This window comes from Myotis myotis, unplaced genomic scaffold, assembly GCF_014108235.1.
Source record: "Myotis myotis isolate mMyoMyo1 unplaced genomic scaffold, mMyoMyo1.p scaffold_m19_p_2, whole genome shotgun sequence".
In the NCBI taxonomy this organism is placed as follows: domain Eukaryota; kingdom Metazoa; phylum Chordata; class Mammalia; order Chiroptera; family Vespertilionidae; genus Myotis; species Myotis myotis.
In genome coordinates, this window is record NW_023416324.1 from 45,907,300 (window position 1) to 45,928,879 (window position 21,580).

At 43.6% G+C, this 21,580-nt stretch overlaps 1 protein-coding gene and 1 pseudogene across 8 annotated transcripts in view; both read left to right on the forward strand.

Annotated features, from left to right (window-relative positions):
- The window catches only part of DNAJC6 (DnaJ heat shock protein family (Hsp40) member C6), a 131,321-nt gene that overhangs the window by 73,128 nt on the left and 36,613 nt on the right, over positions 1-21,580 (forward strand). For 6 of the 8 annotated variants that reach the window (XM_036348710.1, XM_036348713.1, XM_036348712.1 and 3 more), the window contains exons 2-5: positions 11,032-11,182; positions 12,472-12,521; positions 12,625-12,773; positions 20,640-20,762. In XM_036348710.1, the coding sequence (XP_036204603.1) occupies positions 11,032-11,182; positions 12,472-12,521; positions 12,625-12,773; positions 20,640-20,762 (473 nt within the window). Of the gene's footprint in view, positions 1-11,031; positions 11,183-12,471; positions 12,522-12,551; positions 12,774-20,639; positions 20,763-21,580 lie in introns of those variants that run through there. The other 2 variants (XM_036348716.1, XM_036348715.1) reach the window with 2 other exon arrangements.
- Positions 20,304-20,388, forward strand: LOC118677774 (annotated as a pseudogene).

Consider the following 21,580-nt stretch of genomic DNA (forward strand, 5'->3'; position numbering starts at 1 on the left):
GTCCCACTGAGGAAACTGAAGCTTTGGTGAACTTGAGTAACAGTCATGGCAGAATGAGATTGGACCTGTGTGTGGCTGAACCTGAAGCCTCTGCCCTTAACCACCTCCCCATCCTGCCTTCTTTCACCAGGAACTTTGTTTCTCATGCCCCCATTTCCCCACCCTTTACACCTCCATCCTAGTCTGACATATTAGAATAACTTGTGAATGGGTCTGTCTGCCCCCCACCAGCCCCAGCGTCTCTGGGTCTTTAATAACAGGGACCATGTTTCATGCTTCTTCACACCCCTCTAAAGTCTTAACCTGGCACACAGTGAGCACTCGGTGTATGTGAAACTGGGCTGCTATAGAATGCAAGAATCAGAGAAGATGGCAGGTATGGCCAGGTAGACAAAACAGGACAACCTTGACAGAGACCTGGTTGTTGCCTAATTGGCAAATATAACCAAATGCTTTCAATGTCTCCTCACGTCTCAGAATTTCTCATTGCAGCCCTGTATCTTCCAGCACCCACGAGCATGCCTGTTTAAGAGATGGGGATTTCATGAAACTCAACAAGAGTTTTATTGTACAGAAGACTAATATTTGACAAGACTAGAGGGAAATTTTTATCTTCAGACAGATAAGAGGAACTAATTAAGTAACCATTACCAGCTTCTCTTCCTCCAAAGGATGTGAAAAAAAGAAAGAAAGAAAGAACTAGAAATGCAGTCAAACTGAAGACCTCATTGAGACCCAAATTGACCCTGTGAAGAATAAAGGCAAGGCATGGTGGCACCTAACAGGCTGTCAGTGCTGGGGAAATCCCAGCTAAATGAATATAAAATGTTTTATTCCTTCATAGATCATTGGAATCAGGACATAGTTGCTAATCCAAATTCTGGCCACTAAACTCTCATAGACAACATATATGGATACTGCTTACTATGATTCAATAAGTATTTTAAGTCTGGTATGCCAGAGAAACTTCTATATAAGAGACAGTTCTCTCCATCAGTCCATCATTATAAAATAAATATGATCAAAACTATTTAAGGAGATCAGAACCCCCAGTAGAACTCTAAAGAAATAGAGGTTCTGCCTACCCCATGCCTCTCAACTCTAGCAAAACATTTTTTTCTTCCTGTCTAACAAAAAGGTCAGGGCTTGAATTGCATTAAATGGAATATGGCATTTCCCTCTAATTACTAGCCTGGAACTGAGAAAACGTCCTCATTGCTGTCTGACTGTCCACGCAAGAATGTACCATATGCCACACAATAAAACTCAAAGATATTTTGCTCTTATTTTTTTAGAAAAGAAAACTGTGTCTCAAAGAGGCAGATTCATCCGCAGAGGGTTACCTAGCCTGGAGTACATGTGTAACAGATGGCCTTTTTATAGTGATGACAGGGTCAGAGAATTTTAGAACTGAGGAGACTTGGGGGATCGTCTAATTCATTCCCCGTTGTTATATTCTTTGAGACCCTGAGTCTGTGATTCTTCCATAGCCACATAGTTGGGTTGCTCTTCCCATCAAAGTCATGAAAAGTGGATATAGAAATATTGTACATACTGATTTGATGGTATCAGGAGTGATAATAAAATGTTTTATAACTGGTACGATAATGTAAATGAATATATAAATATATAATGTAAAGTACAGCCCCCTTTTATTCTCTGGACAAATACACACACACACACACACACACACACACACACACCCGTAACTGTTTGCCAGGTGATAATATTTATAGCACAATTTACTCTAATTTCCAATTTTTGGGACATTTAGCTAAGTGACCCCCATTTACAAGTCTTGGTTTGACACAGGGAATGGCAGCGGATCCTTTAATTTACTTCTCCGTTAAATTGATGATCACTAAGGCCCTGGCACCTCGTTCCAGCTGAAGAGCTGAGCGTGCTGTTGACCACTCAGGGCTATGGTGCCCTGGATGCCAGTGCTTCCTCCATGGTTTGGACCCTCAGTGCCTGAATCATTGGCACCACCTGCTCCGGAGCCTGTGCCTGCCAGTGCTGAGCTCCTCTGGAGCTGTTGGTGGATGATAAACATACCCTGGTCTCTGCCCCCTGGGTCTGTTAGCAGCTGCCAGACCTGTCCTGTCTAGGGCCACAGCTGTGCAGTGTCATCAAGTGGCTTGTAGTTTAACAGCTCACACGACACGGCAAATAATCCAGAAATATTTCATCATTTCCAAGTCCAGTACCGTGGAACTTGAATGTTAGTCGTGCAAATAACACATACCATACCAGTTCACTTTGAGATGGCAAGGGGCCACACCAGAGCGCTAAGAGGTTCCCCTCTGTTCAGCGTCTGTGATCCCGAACTATCAAAGGTGAAGAGTTCGCGAGAGCCATTGTGGTGGCTCCACAAGAGACTCTGTCCTTATACACATCTCTCATTAGGCTTTGTCAACCCTGACATTTAACAGCACGGCCTTTTTCTTCCTTTTCTTTTGCCGAGGCTGCCTGGCTTTGCTGGAGACAGCATGTTTCACGGTTGTCTTCTTTCCATCCCCAGAGCCGCCTGGCACCTATCATTCCCTAAGTGCTGACAGCACCCCAGGCCCTGTGCTAAGGTTTTACCGAATCCTCACCACAGGCCTGTGTGATATTCTGTGAAGGCTTCCATTTGACAGCTAAGGAAATCATAATTTGGATCAGTTAACTTGTCAAGGCTGTACACCCAGCTAGTAGCAAACGTTAGGAGCCAAACCCGTTCTGGCTGATGTAATGCCCATCTTCCGACTGTGGCAGCTTTGTTTCATGACTAACCTTTTGTTTGGCATAGGGAGTGTTGATTTTTTTCACTTTATTTTGTTTTTTTCCGTGAAATTGTTATTTCTAGTTGGATTCCTGGGTAGTCTGTGGTAGGTAGTCAATCCAATGACTCATTTGCGTGTGAGCTGAATTTCTAAGAATTCAAATGAAAATTCCTGATTGTTTCCGAAAATCGCACGACTTTAAAACCACATTCACAGTCACGGTCTCATTTGATCCTTTTGATACCCTGAGGCACGTAGGGAAATTTTTGTTCTTAATTTGTTCCAATGTGTGAAGGGAGAAGAGGCTTCAGGGGAGTAAATACCGTGCTTAAGGTCACGCTTTCTAGGTGGAAAAACGAAGTCTCCAGTCTAAGAGCCTCTCTCCCCAAGTCCGTCCTCTTTTCTCGAAGCTTCCCTGAAGTAGGATGAATGGGGAATGAGATTTAAACTGTCTTTGACTCCGGAAGCCGAGACATTGGGTGGGTTTTTCTACGGTCTATCTAGTTGGAATCCCCATGCGATCCATCTCTCTAGTTGTGGGAAACCAGGAGATGACAAATCTCTTATACACAAGGAGGAAGAATCCTTCTGTGGCGAAGACCCAGGTTCTTGCACCCTTGCTAAGTGTTGTGGAGAAGAAACAGCCTTTTCCCAGGACAGGGACTAACGGTGCGTCTCTGCAAGGTCCCTTTAGTTTTGGGAATTTCTGTCCTGCAATTGCCAACTTTGTAGAAGGCAGGAAGAAAGGACACTTGTGACATTGTGTCACTTAAATAACCACAGAGGAAAAGGCCCGATAGGTGAAAAGGAGCATGAATAGGAATTTCAGATCATCGGATTTTCAGTCGTCCCTTAAACAGGCTGATCCTGAACACTGTGGAATAATGATAATAACTCACAGGTACTAGAATTGGATGGCAGTGACTTTCTAGAAATGGGAAGGGTGATGCTCTGTGGAAGTGCCTTTGTAGAGGCCCAGAGAACCCACTGAGGAAGGTTCATGTCCTGAGAGCTTCAGTCATTGTTAAAGGTTCTTTTCCATGTCAAGTATCTTTCTTTTACAAAAATGAGATTATACTGTACATAGCATATATTCTGCGTATTTTTACCTAGCCCTTTGTCACGAGTGTCTGTACTCTTCTAAATAGTGACTTGGTAACTAATTATGTAGAATACATCAGATATAGTCTCTTGCCTCTATGAACAACACCTCAATAAACAACACCTCAATGGACATCTTTTTTGCTAAATATTTGCATATGATCCTTTTCTTTTTATGACAGTACTTTATGGAGGAGCATCTCTTCTTAGAATTGCGTGCAGCCAAAGGTGTCCTGGGCACTTACTGTATGAGCAGTGGAGAGTATATGTGGGGATCATGACTGTGCATTATGGACTCTGCAAGCAAGGCCTTTGTCAGCATTGTCCTGCTTTCACAGTACTCGTGGTGTTTTGCCTGTGACTGACAGTCATCTAAGATGTTTATTAAAAGTAGGCCACACTTAACTTTTTCTATATTTCTAGTTACATTAAGGAAATTAAGATCAGCCTTAACATTTGTTCTGGCCTTCTTAAAAATATACTTTGTTCTGACCCAGCTGGGTATGGTTTAGTGATTGAGCTTCGACCCAGGAACCAAAAGGTCACTGTTTCAATTCCTGATCAGGGCATATTCCTGGGGTGTAGGGTGTGCAGGAGGCAGCTGGTCAATGATTCTCTCTCATCATTGATGTTTCTATCTCTCCCTTTCCCTTCCTCCCTGAAATCAATAAAAATATATTCTCTCTCAGGAGAATCAGATTTCATGTCAGTGTACAAGTGAGAACTAATCAGGTTATACAGGGGTGAACGCCCATGACTTGGGAGGGTTGGATGCTGCTTGTAGTCTCGTCAATATTAGGAATCCCACGACAGCTTATTACACCCTTAGAAATGATGGGGAGGGCAGGACTGCACCCTCTGATGCTCGTCTCTGGCGGGCTTAGGCTTTACCATGACAAGAGTCTACCTGAAGCCTTAGAGGCTCAGATATGGATCCTTCTCTTTGGATAGTGCCCTCATGCTTTCACAATTCTGTCCTCGTCACTCCCACCGTCTGACACCCTCAAAACCTGAGTCCCCTTTATTAAGCCCCAGGTGTGTGTTTCCCCTAGTGCCATTTTAGCCAAAGCATTTAGCAACATGGCAGAGGTGGCAAGCTCTGGACTCCCAAGAATGGAAGTCTTTTCAGCCATTTAGTACAGGGATTAGAAAATGTCTTCTGGCCTGGCTGGTGTGGCTCAGTCATTGAGTGTCTATGAGCCAGGAGGTCATGGTTCGATTCCCAGTCACGGCACATGCCCCGGTTGTGGGCTCAATTCCCAGTAGGGGCCATGCAGGAGGCAGCCAATCAATGATTCTCTCTCATCATTGGTGTTTCTATCTCTCTCTCTCCCTTCCTCTCTGAAATCAATAAAATACATTAAAAATTTTAAAAAAAGAAAAGGAAAAGAAAACGTCTTCTGTAAAAGGCCATCAATAGTAAATACTATAGGTTAGTGGGCTGTATGGTCTCTGCCATCGTAGCATGGAAGTAGCCGCAGACAATATGTAAAGGTGTGAGTTTGGCTCTGTTCTCAGAAAACTTTACTTATAGACACTACCATTTGACCTTCGTATTGTTTTCACTCTATTAAACCTATTCTTTGGACTTTTTTCGCTCATTTAAACATGAAAAAAGTCATTCTTATTTAAAAAGACAGTGGACTGGATTTTGCCCAGGGGCTATATTTTGTCAGCTCCTGATCTATCATTATTGTTTTGTTTGTTTTTCTGCATCACGTTCTGACTGTACCATTTCCCTCTGCGGTGTGTGGTTTTTTGAAACCTCTCTGCCCTTTCTCTCAATGAGCTGAGGCTCAGATATCCTTTGCAGAATCTGTGCTTCTGGCCTTCATGTAGCTCACCAGGGAGAGTCAGAGTCCCTACCCAAAAGGACCGTGAGGCCAAGATCAGATCATGTCCCTCTTCTCTCTTTTTTGTGTCCTGGCTAGTTTGACATATAATTTGGGAATATGAAGGTCACAGATGTACTCTGACCAGTGGGTCTGGTTTCTGCAGGGTTCCAATGAACAGAGCATGCTGCCTGAATGATGGCGAGAGCCTGATTTTTATATAATCGAGGTTATTTATATCTTTTAATAGGTTGGTGCCCTGGAGTTCTTTTCCAGCGTGTAACTGAGAGTCAGAGAGAGGTCTGGATAATAAATTCAGCATCATCTCTTAGAACAATAATATATCAGAAGGGTATTCAGGCAGGAGTGTTAGCTTGTGATGGAAACAGGGGAATTGTAAACATTTTATACTGCTCTATTCTTGCTAAGTTTAACATGAAAACACGATACAGATTTTTTTTTAATGTGGAGTGTGTTTAAAGGGAGATAATGTGCCCTGTATTATAGGGGAACAGCACCCAGAACATTCTTAGATTTGTGGCTTTGGCTGCAGTCTGTGGAGCCACCCAGCAAACCAGTTCCTGGCCTTTATTCAGGGCCATGAAGCAGTGGGGGCGACAGAGGCTCAGGCGCCTACAGAAAGAGGCTGGTTTGGTTGGTCTGACAGCTGCAGTGATTTATGAGAGTGCTTGTTAAGGGCCATCTGCTGCTGAGAGCTGCCAAATGAAAGGCACGGGGGAGGAGATCAAGGAATAAGGCGGGGGAGGGCTTGTGTAAGGCAGGTAAGGATCATCCTAATTACAGCTGTTAGAGTTGTGAGTTGGTATGGAACTGTAGAATAATGTGAAATGGCACAAGCAGCACAGGCTTTGGACTTGCACAGACCTGGCTCTACTACTTGTTAGGTGAGCTGCGTCCCTTCTTTTGAGCTTCCATTTCTTCATCTAAAAAATGGGTATAGTAGCCTTAGCTGGTTTGGCTCAGTGGATAGAGCATCAGCCTGCGTACTGAAGGGTCCCAGGTTCAATTCTGGTCAAGGGCACATGCTGGGTTGCAGCCCCAGTGGGGGATGTGCAGGAGGCAGTCGATCAATAATTCTCTCTCATCATTAATGTTTCTCTCTCTCCCTCTCCCTCTCCCTTCCTCTCTGAAATAAATAAAAATATTTTAAAAAATGAAATGAAATGGGTATAATAAACACTCTCTCCTCCTGCTATGTGAAATTGTATGAACATAAAAGTCCAAGCGGAGTTCCTGGTGCCTAGGAGAGCTCAGAAAGTGGTAGACATTGTTAATGTTTGTCCATGTGTTCATTCATTCGCTGATTCATCAGCATTAATTGTCCTTTGTGATTTCAAATAGAGCCTCCTTTTCAAATAGATTACTGAGGCAGCAATAGCTCATGTGATCAGAATGGAAGTATAAAGCAGTCAATATATATATATATATATATATATATATATATATATATAGCACCCAGGAGTGCAGTAGGTACCTCAAGTATGATTTAAAATACAGCCACCTGGCCAATAAATACAATAAAAGAGACACCACCTCACTCACTAGTAATTGGGGAAATTACAAAATAAGATCGAAATGAGATCTTCCTTCACACTCTCCAGATGTGTAAAAATTTTAAAGTCTGACAATATCAAGTGTTAAGGAGAATGTAGAGTGAGGGACCTCATATTCACTGCTAGTATGAGTTTGAACTGGCATGACTACTTTGGGAAATGATTTGTCAATATCTAGAAATTCGAAGATGTGCATATCCTATCTATTAACAAATTTGATTCTTAGGTATAACCAAAAGAGAATCTCCCACATGTAGTTAAGTTGATGTGTTTATAACTGCATTGTTTTAGCAAACAACCTTGTTGTCCATCTTAGTGGGAAACCTTAGTGTCCTACCTTAGTGGGTAATGGATCCATTCTTTAAGGAGCTAAAATTACATGTGGTACCAGCATAGGTGAATTTTAAATAATGGTGGGTGAAAAAATGAAGTTGCAAACAGAAAACTGTTTATATATGGCTTGAAATCATGAAGAACAATCCTATCTAATAAAAGAGAAACATGGTAATTAGCATACATCCGCTACCCTTCCCATTGGCTAATCAGCGAGATATGCAAATTAACTGCCAGCCAAGATGGCGGCCGGCAGCCAGGCAGCTTGAAACTAACATGAGGCTTGCTTGCTTCAGTGACGGAGGACTCCAACGTTCCCTGCCTGCCTTGCCCGCCTCTGAACTTGCAGTTTGAAACATTGTTACAAATATAGAAGCTAAACAAAACCCCAGAAACCTGCTTTCAGCCCTCCGGGATCTCAGAGATGGAGTTGATACAGTGTTTCGATAATAGAACCCAAACAAACCAGATACCTGCTTTCAGCAGCAGAGGCCTCAGAGCTGGAGCCAGAGCTAAAGCTGGCCCAGAATTTAAAATAAAAGAAAAAAAGGAGCAGTTGGGAGCTTCAGTCACCCACCAGCGTGAAAACAGCCCTCAGCCCCTCACCCAGACTGGCCAGGCACCCCAGTGGGGAACCCCACCCTGAAGGGTGTGTGACCAGCTGCAGCCAGCCATCATCCCCTCACCCAGGCTGGCCAGGCACCCCAGTGGGGACCCCCACCCTGATCCAGGACACCCTTCAGGGCAAACCAGCCAGCCCTCACCCGTGCACCAGGCCTCTATCCTATATAGTAAAAGGGTAATAATGCCTCCCAGCACCGGGATCAGCGTGACAGGGGGCAGCGCCCAAACCCCCTGATCGCCCTGCGGCTCTGTGTGTGACAGGGGGCGGGGCCACAACCTCCCTATCCGCCCTGCTCTGTTCGTGACAGGGGAAGGCGCCCCAACCCCCTGATCAGCCCTGCTCTGTGCCTGATAGGGGGGACCTCCCCAACCCCCTGATCGCCCTGTGGCTCTGTGTGTGACAGGGTGTGGCGCCTCAACCCCCCCACCCCCACCCCATGGGCCCTGCTCTGTGTGTGATGGGGTAGAGCCATAACCTCCCCATCGGCCCTGCCGTGAGTGTGACAGTGGTGGCGCCCCAACCCCCTGATCGGCCCTGCTCTGTGGGTGATAGAGGGTGGCACCCCAACCCCCTGATCCGCCCTGCTCTGTGCGTGACAGGGGGGAGCTCCCCAACCCCCTGATGGGCCCTGCTCTGTGTGTGACAGGGGGCAGCGCCCCAACTCCCCAATCAGCCCTGCTCTGAGCCCGACCAGGGGCTGCGCCTAGGGATTGGGCCTGCCCTCTGCCACCCGGGAGCAGGCCTAAGCCAGCAGGTCGTTATCTCCCGAGGGGTCCCAGACTGCGAGAGGCACAGGCCGGGCTGAGGGACCCCCCTCCTCCCCCCGAGTGCACAAATTTTTGTGCACCGGGCCTCTAGTCTATATATATAAAAGCCTAAGCAACTAAATGACTGATCGACCAAGCAATGGGTCAACTAGTCGCTATGACATGCACTGACTACCAGGGGGCAGACGCTCAATGCAGGAGCTTCCCCCTGGTGGTCAGTGTTCTCCCACAGTGGGAGTGCCACTCAGCTGACCAATGGGCACCAGAAGCAGGGCTCACAGCTAGTGAGCGCTGCTGTGGTGGTGTGAGCCTCTCTTGATGGGGACTGACTGGGTGCGAACCCGCGGCAGGCGCAGTGGGGCCAAGATGAGCGGGAGTGGCAGGCAGGAGTGGCAGGCAGTGGCAGACTGCTAGTTTCAGCCCATTCCCCCCAGGCCATGAGGAAGAACCCCACCAGTGCATCAATCCATGCACCGGGCCTCTAGTATTAATATATTGCAAATGTTACCCACATATGTAATAAAAGTCTAAAGAAATTATTTGGCCCTAGCTGGTTTGGTTCAGTGGGTAGAGCGTCAGCCTAAAGGGTCCCCAGTTCGATTATGGTCAAGGGCACATGCCCGGGTTGTGGGCTTGATCCCCGGTGTGAGGCGTGCAGGAGGCAGCCATCAATGATTTTCTCTCATCATTGATGTTTCTCTCTCTTGCTTCCTCTCTCTGAAGTCAATTAAAAAATTTTAAAAAAAGAAATTATTTGGAATGATAAATATTAAATCCAGGGTAGTATTAAGAGAAAAATGAGGGGATGTGGTTAGAAAGGTTGCCTAGAGCTCAAATCCCAGCTCTGCCAATTACTTACTAGCTGTATATCCTTAGACAAGTTTCTGATCTATAAAATGGAATAGTATTACCTACCTCATAGGTATACTGTAGATTAAATGAGTGAGTACAGGTAAAATACTTAGAATAATACCTAGCAGATAGTAAGTGCTACATAAGTTTTAGTGCATAATAGTAGTATAGCTAAAGTCTATTACCCCTATATATATTAGGAACTATGCTAATAGTTTTCTGTGCACTCATTTAACTGTTTCCTGTGAAGTAGGCATACCTGTGCTACCTAGTAGATAGAGGCCAGGGATGCTGCTAAACACCCTACAATGCACAGGGCAGTCCCCCTCCCTGGCAAAGAAGTATTTGACTCCAAATGTTGATAGTGCCAAGGCTGAGGAACTCTGAGCTATCTCCAAGGAGCCAGCAAGTACAGTTTTAAGAAGCTGGAAGGGAGGAGAACCTGAAATACTTGACAAATAACACTAATGACCATCATGCATCCTCAGGCCTAAAAGCTGTCAGAAAGGCCCTTCAGAAGGTATTTTCCATGATGAAAGTGAACTATTACTTTGAGGGATAGCCATGCGACGGCTCTTCCAACACAGCCAACTCCATCAAAAGGCAGAGGAGACCCCCCGGACTCACCTTGGCCATGTCTCTGAAGCAGCACTGTCTGAAAGACGTATAATGCTGGCCACATCTATAATTCCAAGTTTTCCAGTATCCACATTAAAAAAGTTAAAAGGAACAAATGAAATTAATTTACTAGTATAATCTATTTAATTTGATATATCCAAAATACTATCATTTCAACATGTAATCAGGGTAAAATACTGAGATCTTTTACACTTCCCCCTACCCGCCCCGCCCACCCCCCCCCCCACACACACACACACACTCTGTCTTTGAAATTTGGTGTGTGTTTTATGTTTGGACTAGCTACATTGCAAGTACTCAGGTGGCACATCTGACTAGTGCTTCCAGTTCTGGTTGTGCTGCTCTGGAAGGTTCTGTTCCTGGGACTTAGTGAAGACCGGCAGCACTGCTGTAACCCAGTCAGTGAGCTGAGAGCAGGATGTGACTTCCAGGAATGCCTGCCCCAGACTGCCGAAGGTGGTCTGCATATGTTTCAGGATCAAAGAGGGGTTGGTTTTCTGTGTGGCCTGTGCCATCAGCTCCTTTTCTGTTTCTCATTGGCAGGTGCCTCGTCCCCAGACATGGAGCCCAGCTATGGGGGAGGCCTCTTTGACATGGTGAAAGGAGGTGCAGGCAGGCTCTTCAGTAACCTAAAGGACAACCTGAAAGACACCCTCAAAGACACATCTTCCAGAGTTATACAATCTGTTACCAGGTATGTGTGTTCTTCCTGGTTGAGTTAATGGACCTTCGTGGCTCCAAAGGATCTGGTTACCTGTCAACTACTTGTCTGGCTCAAAGACTGGCAATTTTGTGATGTAATTTCATGGGCTCTGATTGAGCAGTGTCACCAAAGCCATAAAGTGGCTACAATCACAGGCCGGGAGGCCTCAGCTCACTGGTACATGAGAGCGCAGTGGGTTGTCATCCCTGGCCTTCGAACCCAGCATCCTGAGTTCTAGTGCATTATCTGCTCTTGTTAACCATGTGACCTAAAGCAACTTCATTAACCTCTCTGAGCTCTACTTTTATACCCTGGTAGGATTTGTGCCTTTGGGTGTCTGAGAATTAAATGAGGTAATCATGTCTATACAATCTGAATAAACAATACTCATGTATTGCAATCAAAACAGAATTTTGTTTTTGTATCTTAATAGCCCTTTAGAATTTATTTGCTGGGAGAAGTTTTCTATTCTTTCACTGCATGAAAATTCTACAAGCAGACATATGAATTTTTTTTTTAATTCTTAGTTATTAGAAAGTTTTAGGGTCACTTTAAGTTACAGTGTGCAGTTTTAAATCAGAAATTCAAATGTCAAGTCCAGTCTTGGCCAGTTTGGCTCAGTGGATAGAGCATCAGCCTGTGGACTGAAGGGTCCTGGGTTCGATTCCATACCCTGGTTGCAGGCTCGATCCCTGGCCCCAGGGCACGTGCGGGAGGCAACCGAGCGATTGATGTTACTCTCTCTCTGTCTCTCTCTCTCCTGTCCACTCTCTCTAAAAATCAATGGAAAAATATCAGATGAAGATTAACAGAAATTCAGATATTAAGTCCAATATACTGATCAACATTTTAATTTTTATTCAAAGGTAAAACTTACCCTTCCCTCCAATCCTCAGCCAGGGCCTGGTAGGCAGAAAAAGGATGTCCTTTATTCTTTCTCCATCACTTCCTTCCCTGACACCTATGGGTGATATTTCCCTGTAGGCAGAGAGCCTGGAACAATGCTTGTTAATAAATAAGCACTGTTTTCTGAGTGGATTCTGTTCATAAAGTGGCATCTGTTTGTAAAGACTCTGGGGGTGCACAGGTTGGAGCAGTACATTTAAGCTACTGAGGGTGTGGGCTGCCTTCTCTTAACAAGGCTCCCTTGTTGGAGAGAAGGCTTGAGGGAAGTCAGAATAGGGAAGTGTCCCCGGTGATGATGCGAAAGTGATTGAGAGAGAGCAGCCGTGGCATCTGAGGATCATTTTAATGAGTGCCCTTCCTTGTCTTGCTTTTAGCTACACGAAGGGAGATTTAGACTTCACTTATGTTACCTCCAGAATTATTGGTAAGTTTCTCATGTGTCTTTACTGCTCAGACTCAGCTTTCAATTGCTGCTCATCACCACAACCGAGCTGTCTAACCTGCCTTCTTTCTGTGTGACCCTCCAGTGATGTCCTTTCCTCTGGACAACGTTGACATAGGATTCAGGAATCAGGTGGATGACATTCGGAGCTTTTTGGATTCCAGACATCTTGACCACTACACGGTGTACAATCTGTCGCCCAAGTCCTATCGAACTGCCAAGTTTCACAGCAGGGTAAGGAAGTTTCGCTCTGGGATCGCAGGGTTGAAGACATCACAGGGTATTTCTCCTCTTAAGAGCTATCCTCACAGCCTTTGCCCTGTGGCACATGAAGCTGAAAAACGATACACTGTGCACATTTCTAGCCACAAAATATTTATTAGGCTTTAATGATATATTCTGAAAAATCTTTTTTTGAGTGAAGATATTTGTTTGTCGATGAAATACCATCTAAGTTGGGGCCTCACACCAGTTGTGGTTGTTGCTCAATTGTTAGGGTGCATTGCTGTGAGGCTCAGTTGGAGCTTGAACTGCTACATAAAGCATTTGGCTAACTTTATACTACAACACTCATCATGCCTTTACCTGTCCTTATTGCTACCTGGGCATCGCGATGAGACAGAGTAGCTAGACCAGTATAGACATACTAGTATTAATGGGAATAGCCTGCTGACATTCAGTAAAATTGCTTCTTTCAGAAGTGAAGAAAGCACATAAATAGGCTACATTGTAGGTTTGGTAATCCTATTACTAATATTAATAGTAGTGAGTGCAGCAGCCAACACTTACAGAGTATGTACACCGCGCTGGGGACTTGACATGCAGTATCTCATTACATTCTCTTAGCAGCCCTCTGAAGTAGATGGAGAAACAGAGGCACAAAGCGGTAAGGTAGCTTGCCCAAGACCACACCGTTAGGACTGACACTATTACCTGGGAAAGCTGGATTGTCTTCTAAAGGAGCTTTTGCAAATAGGCTGAGAAATATTCCTCGTTCAGGAGCTATGAGAGCTGGCTTGGGTTTGAATCTAATATCAAGCCTGGTGTTCCTGGTCGCTGAATTCTTTTTGTTTTAAATTACATTTATTGGGATAACATTATAACTTTACATAAGTTTCAAGTGTACAATCCTGGAGTACATCATCTGTATATTGCGTTGTGTGTGCACCACCCAAAGTCTAGTCTCCCTCTGTCCCTGAATTCTTGATTTACTCACCAAGATAAGGCCTTTTCTCTCTCAAGAACATCTTCAGATATTTTGACTTAGCCTTTAGATATGATTGTTTCTGCAACTCCATTTGGGTCTCGTAATAAATAGGAAGGGTTTTCTATACATTGGACCCTTTAAAACTGAAACTTGACTTCTCGTATTGAAGATGGTAGCTGATGGTCTATGCTGTGTATCTAGCACCTCAGCTTTGATGCCAGAACATGTTATGCTCCAAATCTCAGTTGCCATTGATCATGTCTGGGCCTCCGTTTCCAGATCTGAGGTTGATCTGCATGTTTTCTAAGATTCCTGTCCCAATGTGCAATATGAAAAGGGAGAGTTTTGTTAAGGACTCTGTCTTCTCAGAGTGTTCCCCAAACAGCAAGAGGTAACCCAGAGGTTCTCAAACTTTAGTGTACATCAGTCACCTGGAGGGCTTGGTAAACACGCAGGCCCAGCACTGCAGATTCAGCAGGACAGAGGTGCAGCGAGATTCTGCATCGTTAACAACTTCCTGGTGCTACTCCTCTGTTGCCATGGGGACCACTCTGAGAAGCGCTAATGAAGCCACTCTGAAGTGGTTTGTTCTAAACTGGCATTCTCTAATGGAGAGTTTAAGTGCAGCTCCTTCAAATTCTCTATACTTAACTGCCCTTCCAACTCTTATTCCATCTCTTACCTAATGCAGAGCAAGTGATGTCAAACAAGATGCGGGTAGATATTCTGTTTCTAACTCAGATGCAAATCTTTTGAATTGATTTTTTTTTCTTGTTTGGAGACAAAGTCAGTGCCATCATTTTTAAAACAAAGGGGCTATGGAACATCCTGCACAATATTTCATAGAAATTTTATTTGATCTGAAAAGATTTGTGATAGTCTGGAATATTTTCCTTCCGAAAGTAAATAAAAATATAATACCATTATAGAAGCATTCATTCATATGAAGATGTCTCTTTGGGTAGTATTTATAAAAGCAGTCAAGATAAAGATATTTAAAGAAAGCTATCTATTAGCGTAACTATGTATTTTGTGACCAATCTCAACAATCTTACCAAAGGAACCAGGAATTAATTACACATTGACTTAAAACTGCCACAGGCTGCTAGCCCTCACTTGCCTTAAAAGGGCAAGAAGCATGTTTATTTGATTTGATACCTAGAATAGTGCCTGGAATGGCTAAACATTTCTCAGACAAATGAATGTGTCAAGGACTGTTAAACACATAGATATAAAATAAATATTTGGTTCTTGTTCCCAAGGCACCTAAGCCTAGTTTGAGAGAGAATCCAAGACATTCTAAAGACAACTGCAAATAATATGTACAGTACCTACTGAGGGAGATTAGCAAAGGGAGATAGGAGTGAGAGCTGGACCTTGAAGCATGAGTAAGTCTTGTATAGGTGAAAGGTGTGGTGGTATTTCTATTTTTTAAAATATATTTTTATTGATTTCAGAAAGGAAGAGAGAGATAGAAACATCAATGATCAGAGAGAATCATTGATCAGCTTCCTCTTGCATGCCCCCTACTGGGGGTCAAGCCTGCAACCCAGGCGTGTGCCCTTTACCGGAATCGAACCTGGGACCCTTCAGTCCACAGGCCAACGCTCTATCCACTAAGCCAAACCAGCTAGGGCTGGTGTTATTTCTTTTCCATGCAAATTGTAGAATGTGTCTTACAAGGTTCTTCATGATCTGGCCTCTGCCTGCCTCTCTGGCTTCATCTTTCACTGTTCTTATGCCCAGAACACCCAGGCTCCAACCAGGGAACACACACACCGTCTCTGCATGAGCTGCTCTCTCTCCCTAAAACGCCATCCATTGTCACAACACCCTCACCCCTTCCTTGTTTACCTAACTTCACTAAGGGGAGGATTTCCACAAAGTTTTCCCAATCCTTTCTCCCTAAAACACAGGAATGCATGACACCTTAGCCCTTTGCAGATAGTCCCAGAACTCTGCTGAATACATCTAGAGACCCTCTGGCGAAGCTCCTGCAAGCCTCAGGGAGATAGTCCCAAAACCTGGGTCTATTCATCTTAGCTCTGTTTCTGATGTGGCTTTTTTTCAGGCTCCTAGTTCTTTCTCTCCTCGGTACTAACACTATGCATTGGTTTGCATCTCATTGTTGCATTAATTGGAAAAGTTCTCTTACTTCTCATCTTCCAGTCCATGAAGACCGAAACCATTTCCTCCTCCTTTCAGATCAGTGGAGGGCTAGGCCTGCAGTTAAATATTATTTTAATAAGTGTATATGGCAGAGTGTTCCATAAATAGCCAGTGTTGGAAAAGAGTAAATAGAAGACTAGTTTTATTTATAGACTCACAGGAGTCCTGCTCTGTCTTTATTGCTGAACTCAGTTACTTTACATTTGTAGTATGTGATATGTGCTTGGGGATACGGGTAGTGGTGGCAAAGACAAGCTGTTTCTATGCTCTTGTCAATAAATGGAAAGTGGGATGAATGGCCACCAAACCTAGCCTGGCTCTAAAGTTCTAATGTCTGACTAAGGCATTTCAGTGCCTCTTTGAGCTTCCTTCTCCCTCTGCAGGAAGGAAGGTGTGCTGTTGGTAGCATAGAAAAAAGAACCCCATTGGCTCGCTGGTGTGCTCAGTAGTTGAGCGTCCACCCATGAACCAGGAGGTTATGGTTCGATTCCCTATCAGGGCACATGCCTGGTTGTGGGCTTGATCCCCAGGAAGGGGGGTGGGGGGGAGCATTGTAGGAGGCAGCCAATCAGTGATTCTCTCTCATCATTGATGTTTCTACTTCTCTCTTCCTCTATGAAATCAATTTTTTTTTTTAAAAAGAACCCCAGCTGATTCTTTTAGACTCTCCCTTCATGTTGACTTTTTCCAAACCTCGTGTTCTTGTAGGATTTCTTCCCTTTGGGGAATGACTTGATTTTTTGAAAATATATTAACAACTTGGGCTTCTTTAAGAAGTCATGATTGTTTGCAGGTGAGCCCCCTTTTCCCCTTTTTCATCCAGAGTTCACATAAGTTCCCCAGTGTTTCTGCTTTGGTTTGCTGGTTGGTGAAGGGGGTCAGCCATAGAGCAGTGATGCCTCATCTTTCCCGCTGCCGCCATGCCTCAGTGCAAGGATGGGGAGTAAAGGGGCCCAGGAGCCAGAGGGCTGTGGATCCCCACATCGTAGCTCTGTCAACTTCGGTGACTTGAATGTCTTAACCCTAGTAAAATGTGGCCATTACATGAAACCCCACAAATGTATGATGGGATTGTAGTAAATATTCGTTAGACAGTGTGGTATAATAGAAAGCTCCCAAATTTACTGTTTTTATAACATACACAATTTAAATATCCTTAGGTTCCTATCTCAACTGTTCCTCTTCCTGGGCAAGTTACTTTACCGCACTTGAGACTCAGTGTTCTCCTCTGTAAAATGGGGATGACAATAAGAATACCTGGCTCACTAATATTTAGGCCATTTTCTCTAGGTTTGCTTAACACGTTGCGTACCGCATAGACATCTCTAAGACATACGCCAGGGACCGCACGTTTTGGGGCAAACTGCACGTTATTTAAATCATAATGCACTTTAGGTGTTGTTTTTCAATAATTATAACATTTTTATTTACAAAAACAATTAAACAATTAAAGTTCCTAGTACTTTTTTAACGTATGGTACTGCGTAAAACATTTTCCTCTATGAAGAGGGACCAAACAAAATTTACATAAGTATCTAGATTCGCTCCTTTTTCCATGGGCGTGAAAAACGAGAGCACTCGTGAGCGGTCCGTAACAGATGGCGCGCGAAACACGAGAAAACTCCTGAGCGGCACGAAATGTGTTAAGAAGGAGATCTGACAGCAGTGCCTGCCGTAGAGTAAGCATTCAGTAAGTGGTAGCCGTGATGAGCACGGATGATAATAAAATGCCACAATAAATGATTGACTGAAGTACCCTTGTCCTCCAAAAATGGTTTCAGATTCTGAAAACACTTGATATGGCTCTTCTGTCTGATTTTCCATAGCACCTTTTGCTCTAAATGCTCAGCAGGTTGGATGCTTGTGCCGTCTTATCTTGTGCTTGGGGCGACAGACAGATGAACATTGAATGGCATCCAGCCCGGGTTCTGTTTTGGCCTCTTTCCCCACTGGGTGACATCATGGCAGCCTTGTAATCCATATGGCGTGTTCTGTGCCCTGCAGCTCCGGGAGGTGCTCAAAGGGACTGGAGATGGCACAGTGAAGTGTCACCTGCCCTAAGACAGTGGTGCTCACGGCAGGCATGAAGCTGTGAATCCGAGAGAGAGAGAGAGAGAGAGAGAGAGAGAGAGAGAGAGAGAGAGAGAGAGAGAGAGAGAGAGAGAGATGGGGGGGGGGGGGAAGAGAAAGGAAAATAGCTTGTAGTGACTGAATTCCTTTTTAGAATGTTTAGGGTTTGTTTATGCCTTAATGATTTTTCCCCTTTAGACAGAGCACACGCTTTAAAAAATTCTAATTGTATGTTTGCCTAATGATGCACAATTATATATCAAGTAAATATGTAATTATAGAGCACTTTAAATTAATATTATTTACTTGATTGATTTAATTGTTCTGGAGCTGTTAGTCTATTGTGCTAAGAACAATTTGGTAACTTTTGGCTGAGACTCATTATAGATAGTAACAGTGTTTGTGTGGGTGACATACAGTTTCTAAAAGGTTTAAAAGTATTATCTGGGAGTCCTAGCAAACCAAACAGATTGCTCCTACTTCCCTTGCTCCACTGTTAAATATTAGGAGTTTGAAACATTTGGGTTTTCTTAGGCCAGTGGTGTTCGTGTTGTAGAGCACTTTCTGATAACAGCATCCACACAAAACCTGCTCTTTCTTCAGAATTCCCTGCATCAGCAAATGGCACCTGCTTCCATTCTTTTATCCAGCCATTCACGCTGGAAGCCTGGAGTCATCCCTGACTCTCCCATCTCTCTTTTAAATACACCCCTCCTCACTCATGCACCGCCACCATGGGATCCATCACCTGCTCTCATGTATAGGTATTCCACTTCCTCTTTACTCCTTAATCCCTCAAGTTTTTTGCACCCCGCTGCTACGCGTCTAGGCCTAAGCCCCCACCATCCCTTCCTTAGACTTCTCAGCAGCCTCCTCACTGATCTCTCTGACTACTCTCATGTCATTCATATCCATTACTAATACTGGATCTTTTTTTAAAAAATATATATATTATTGATTTTTCACAAAAAGGAAGAGAGAGGGATAGAGAGTTAGAAACATCGATGAGAGAGAAACATCGATCAGCTGCCTCCTGCACACCCCCTACTGGGGATGTGCCCGCAACCACGGCACATGCCCTTGGTCGGAATCGAACCTGGGACCTTTCAGTCCACAGGCCGACGCTCTATCCACTGAGCCAAACCGGTCAGGGCCTAATACTGGATCTTGAGGGTTCTTTGGAAAAATGCAGATCTGAGCATCACTCTCTTACTTTACCCAGCTCCTAACAAGGCCTGCCCCCCTTCAGTTTACACTCTCACCATACAGGTTTTCATTCATTTTTTCCCAAAACACATTTTTGGCTTTGTCTGACCTCAGGGCTTTGAACTGGCAGTTACCGGATACAATAATAGTAATAGCTATATTTATTGATCATGTTGTGTGTGTCATATGCTGAGCTAAGCCCTTGAAATACATTCTCATGTAGTACCCACAATCCTGTCAGATAGGTAGGTAGGTACCATTTACCACATTTCACAAAGAAACGCTTAAAGAGATCACATGCCAAAACCGGTTTGGCTCAGTGGATAGAGCGTCGGCCTGCGGACTGAAGGGTCCCGGGTTCGATTCCGGTCAAGGGCATGTACCTGGGTTGCAGGCACATCCCCAGTAGGAGATGTGCAGGAGGCAGCTGATCGATGTTTCTCTCTCATCGATGTTTCTGACTCTCTATCCCTCTCCCTTCCTCTCTGTAAAAAATCAATAAAATATATATAAAAAAAAAATAAAGAGATCACAAAGGTTGCCCAAGTCTAAGCTTCTCTTTATTATTTATTGAATTAGTGAATATCTAATCAGTTGAAGCCGATGTCTAGTATTTTGAGGGAAACAATAATCTCAACCAGTGTACTGCAGCAGTACAATGATTTATAGTCAGAAAACCAAGTTGCAGTGCTGGCACTGACCAGCAGCGTGATTTTAGACAAGACAACCTCTGAGAGTGAGTCTTCTCATCTGCAAAATGGGGATCATATCAATACCTCTCTTAAATGGTTGCTGATTAGATTAGAATAGAGCCAAGCAGAACACAGTCGGGGCTCTATGACTGTTTCAATTACCATTGACATGCAATAGGACATGTTAAATGAATATGTGTGTTAGATGAATAAAATGATGGAGGTTGGCCCCATGGTGTTGTGAGTCCCTTCATTAAGAGAGGAAGAAATAAGAGCCCTCAACAAGGTTTGGCTCACTTTCATGTGCTCATGAGAGCTGGTATAAAATTAGGAACAGTGCAGGATTTATAAGATAAACCTATAATTAAACATCTACTAGGCAGGTAAAAACATTTTATACTTAACAGACATTAAATTTAGAGCTTTGTGCAGTGGGTAGTATTATAGCCAATGAGGTATATCTGAGGCATAATTATTGTTAATTGAAATAAAAATTTGGGTAACCTTACAGAATAAAAATAAAATCCAAATATATAGTTTAAGTGATCTCGCTGAATTTAAAATGTATTTAAAAATGTGTTTTCATACCCTTATAGAAAGAGAATTTTTTAATGAAAAAATTGCTGGATTAAGTAACTTTTCTTCCATTCTCAGTTGTTCCTGAGGCTAGAGTATCACTCCCAGAAGCAGTTGTTTGGCGTCCTGTGGAGAGGAAGTCACTAAGGGAATTCATTTCCTTTTACTGTGTTCCCTTAGGTTTCAGAATGCAGTTGGCCCATTAGGCAAGCCCCCAGTCTGCACAACCTCTTTGCTGTGTGTCGGAACATGTATAACTGGCTACTGCAGAACCCCAAAAACGTCTGTGTTGTCCACTGCTTGGTGAGTAACCTTTATTGTTGTCATTGTCTGCAGTTATTTGGTATAGTTCGGTCAAATACAGCTTGCCCTATGCAGACTGATGAGCAGGTAACATTTAAGTTGAATTATCATTTATTGAGATCCTACTTAGGGATTTGGTGATCTGAGGTATATGAAAATGTGGAATGACCTTACTATTCTTGCCTTAAAATTTGAGTATTAGTGGGAGAGGCAGACATGTACACAGCCCGCCTCATTTAGAGCCTCTAGAATGTGCTAAGTATTACAAAAGAGGTAGAAGCAAGAGCTGTGGGTGCACAGGTAACAATGTCATTGACCTTGTGTGAGTAAATTTGCCATAAGCACAATGGAATATTTATTTTTTCTTACTTTTAAAACATAATTTAAGAAATTTTTTCAATTACAGTTGACATGCAATATTATTTTAGTTTCAGATGTGGGACATAGTGATTAGAGATTTATATAACTTACGTAGTGATCACCCTGAGAGGTCTAATACCCATCTGACACCATACATAGTCATTGCAATATTATTGACTGTATTTCTTGTGCTTTCCTTACTTTTTGTGTTTGAATAAAAATGAAATAAAATGACACCTATGCTCTTGTTGTAAGTAGTCACAGAAAATATTGACTGTGTTTTACAGCACTTCCCAGTGGGACTGATGTCTTTGCTGACTACTGACTTTATACAGTCCATTTTTCTAACCCTTTTTTTCCAGAGGCCTCTTACCTATTGTTTAAAACTCAACTTCCAATAAAGTCATTTTGAGTATTTTCACAATATGGACATTTCCCCTATATCTCTAAGTGCTTCT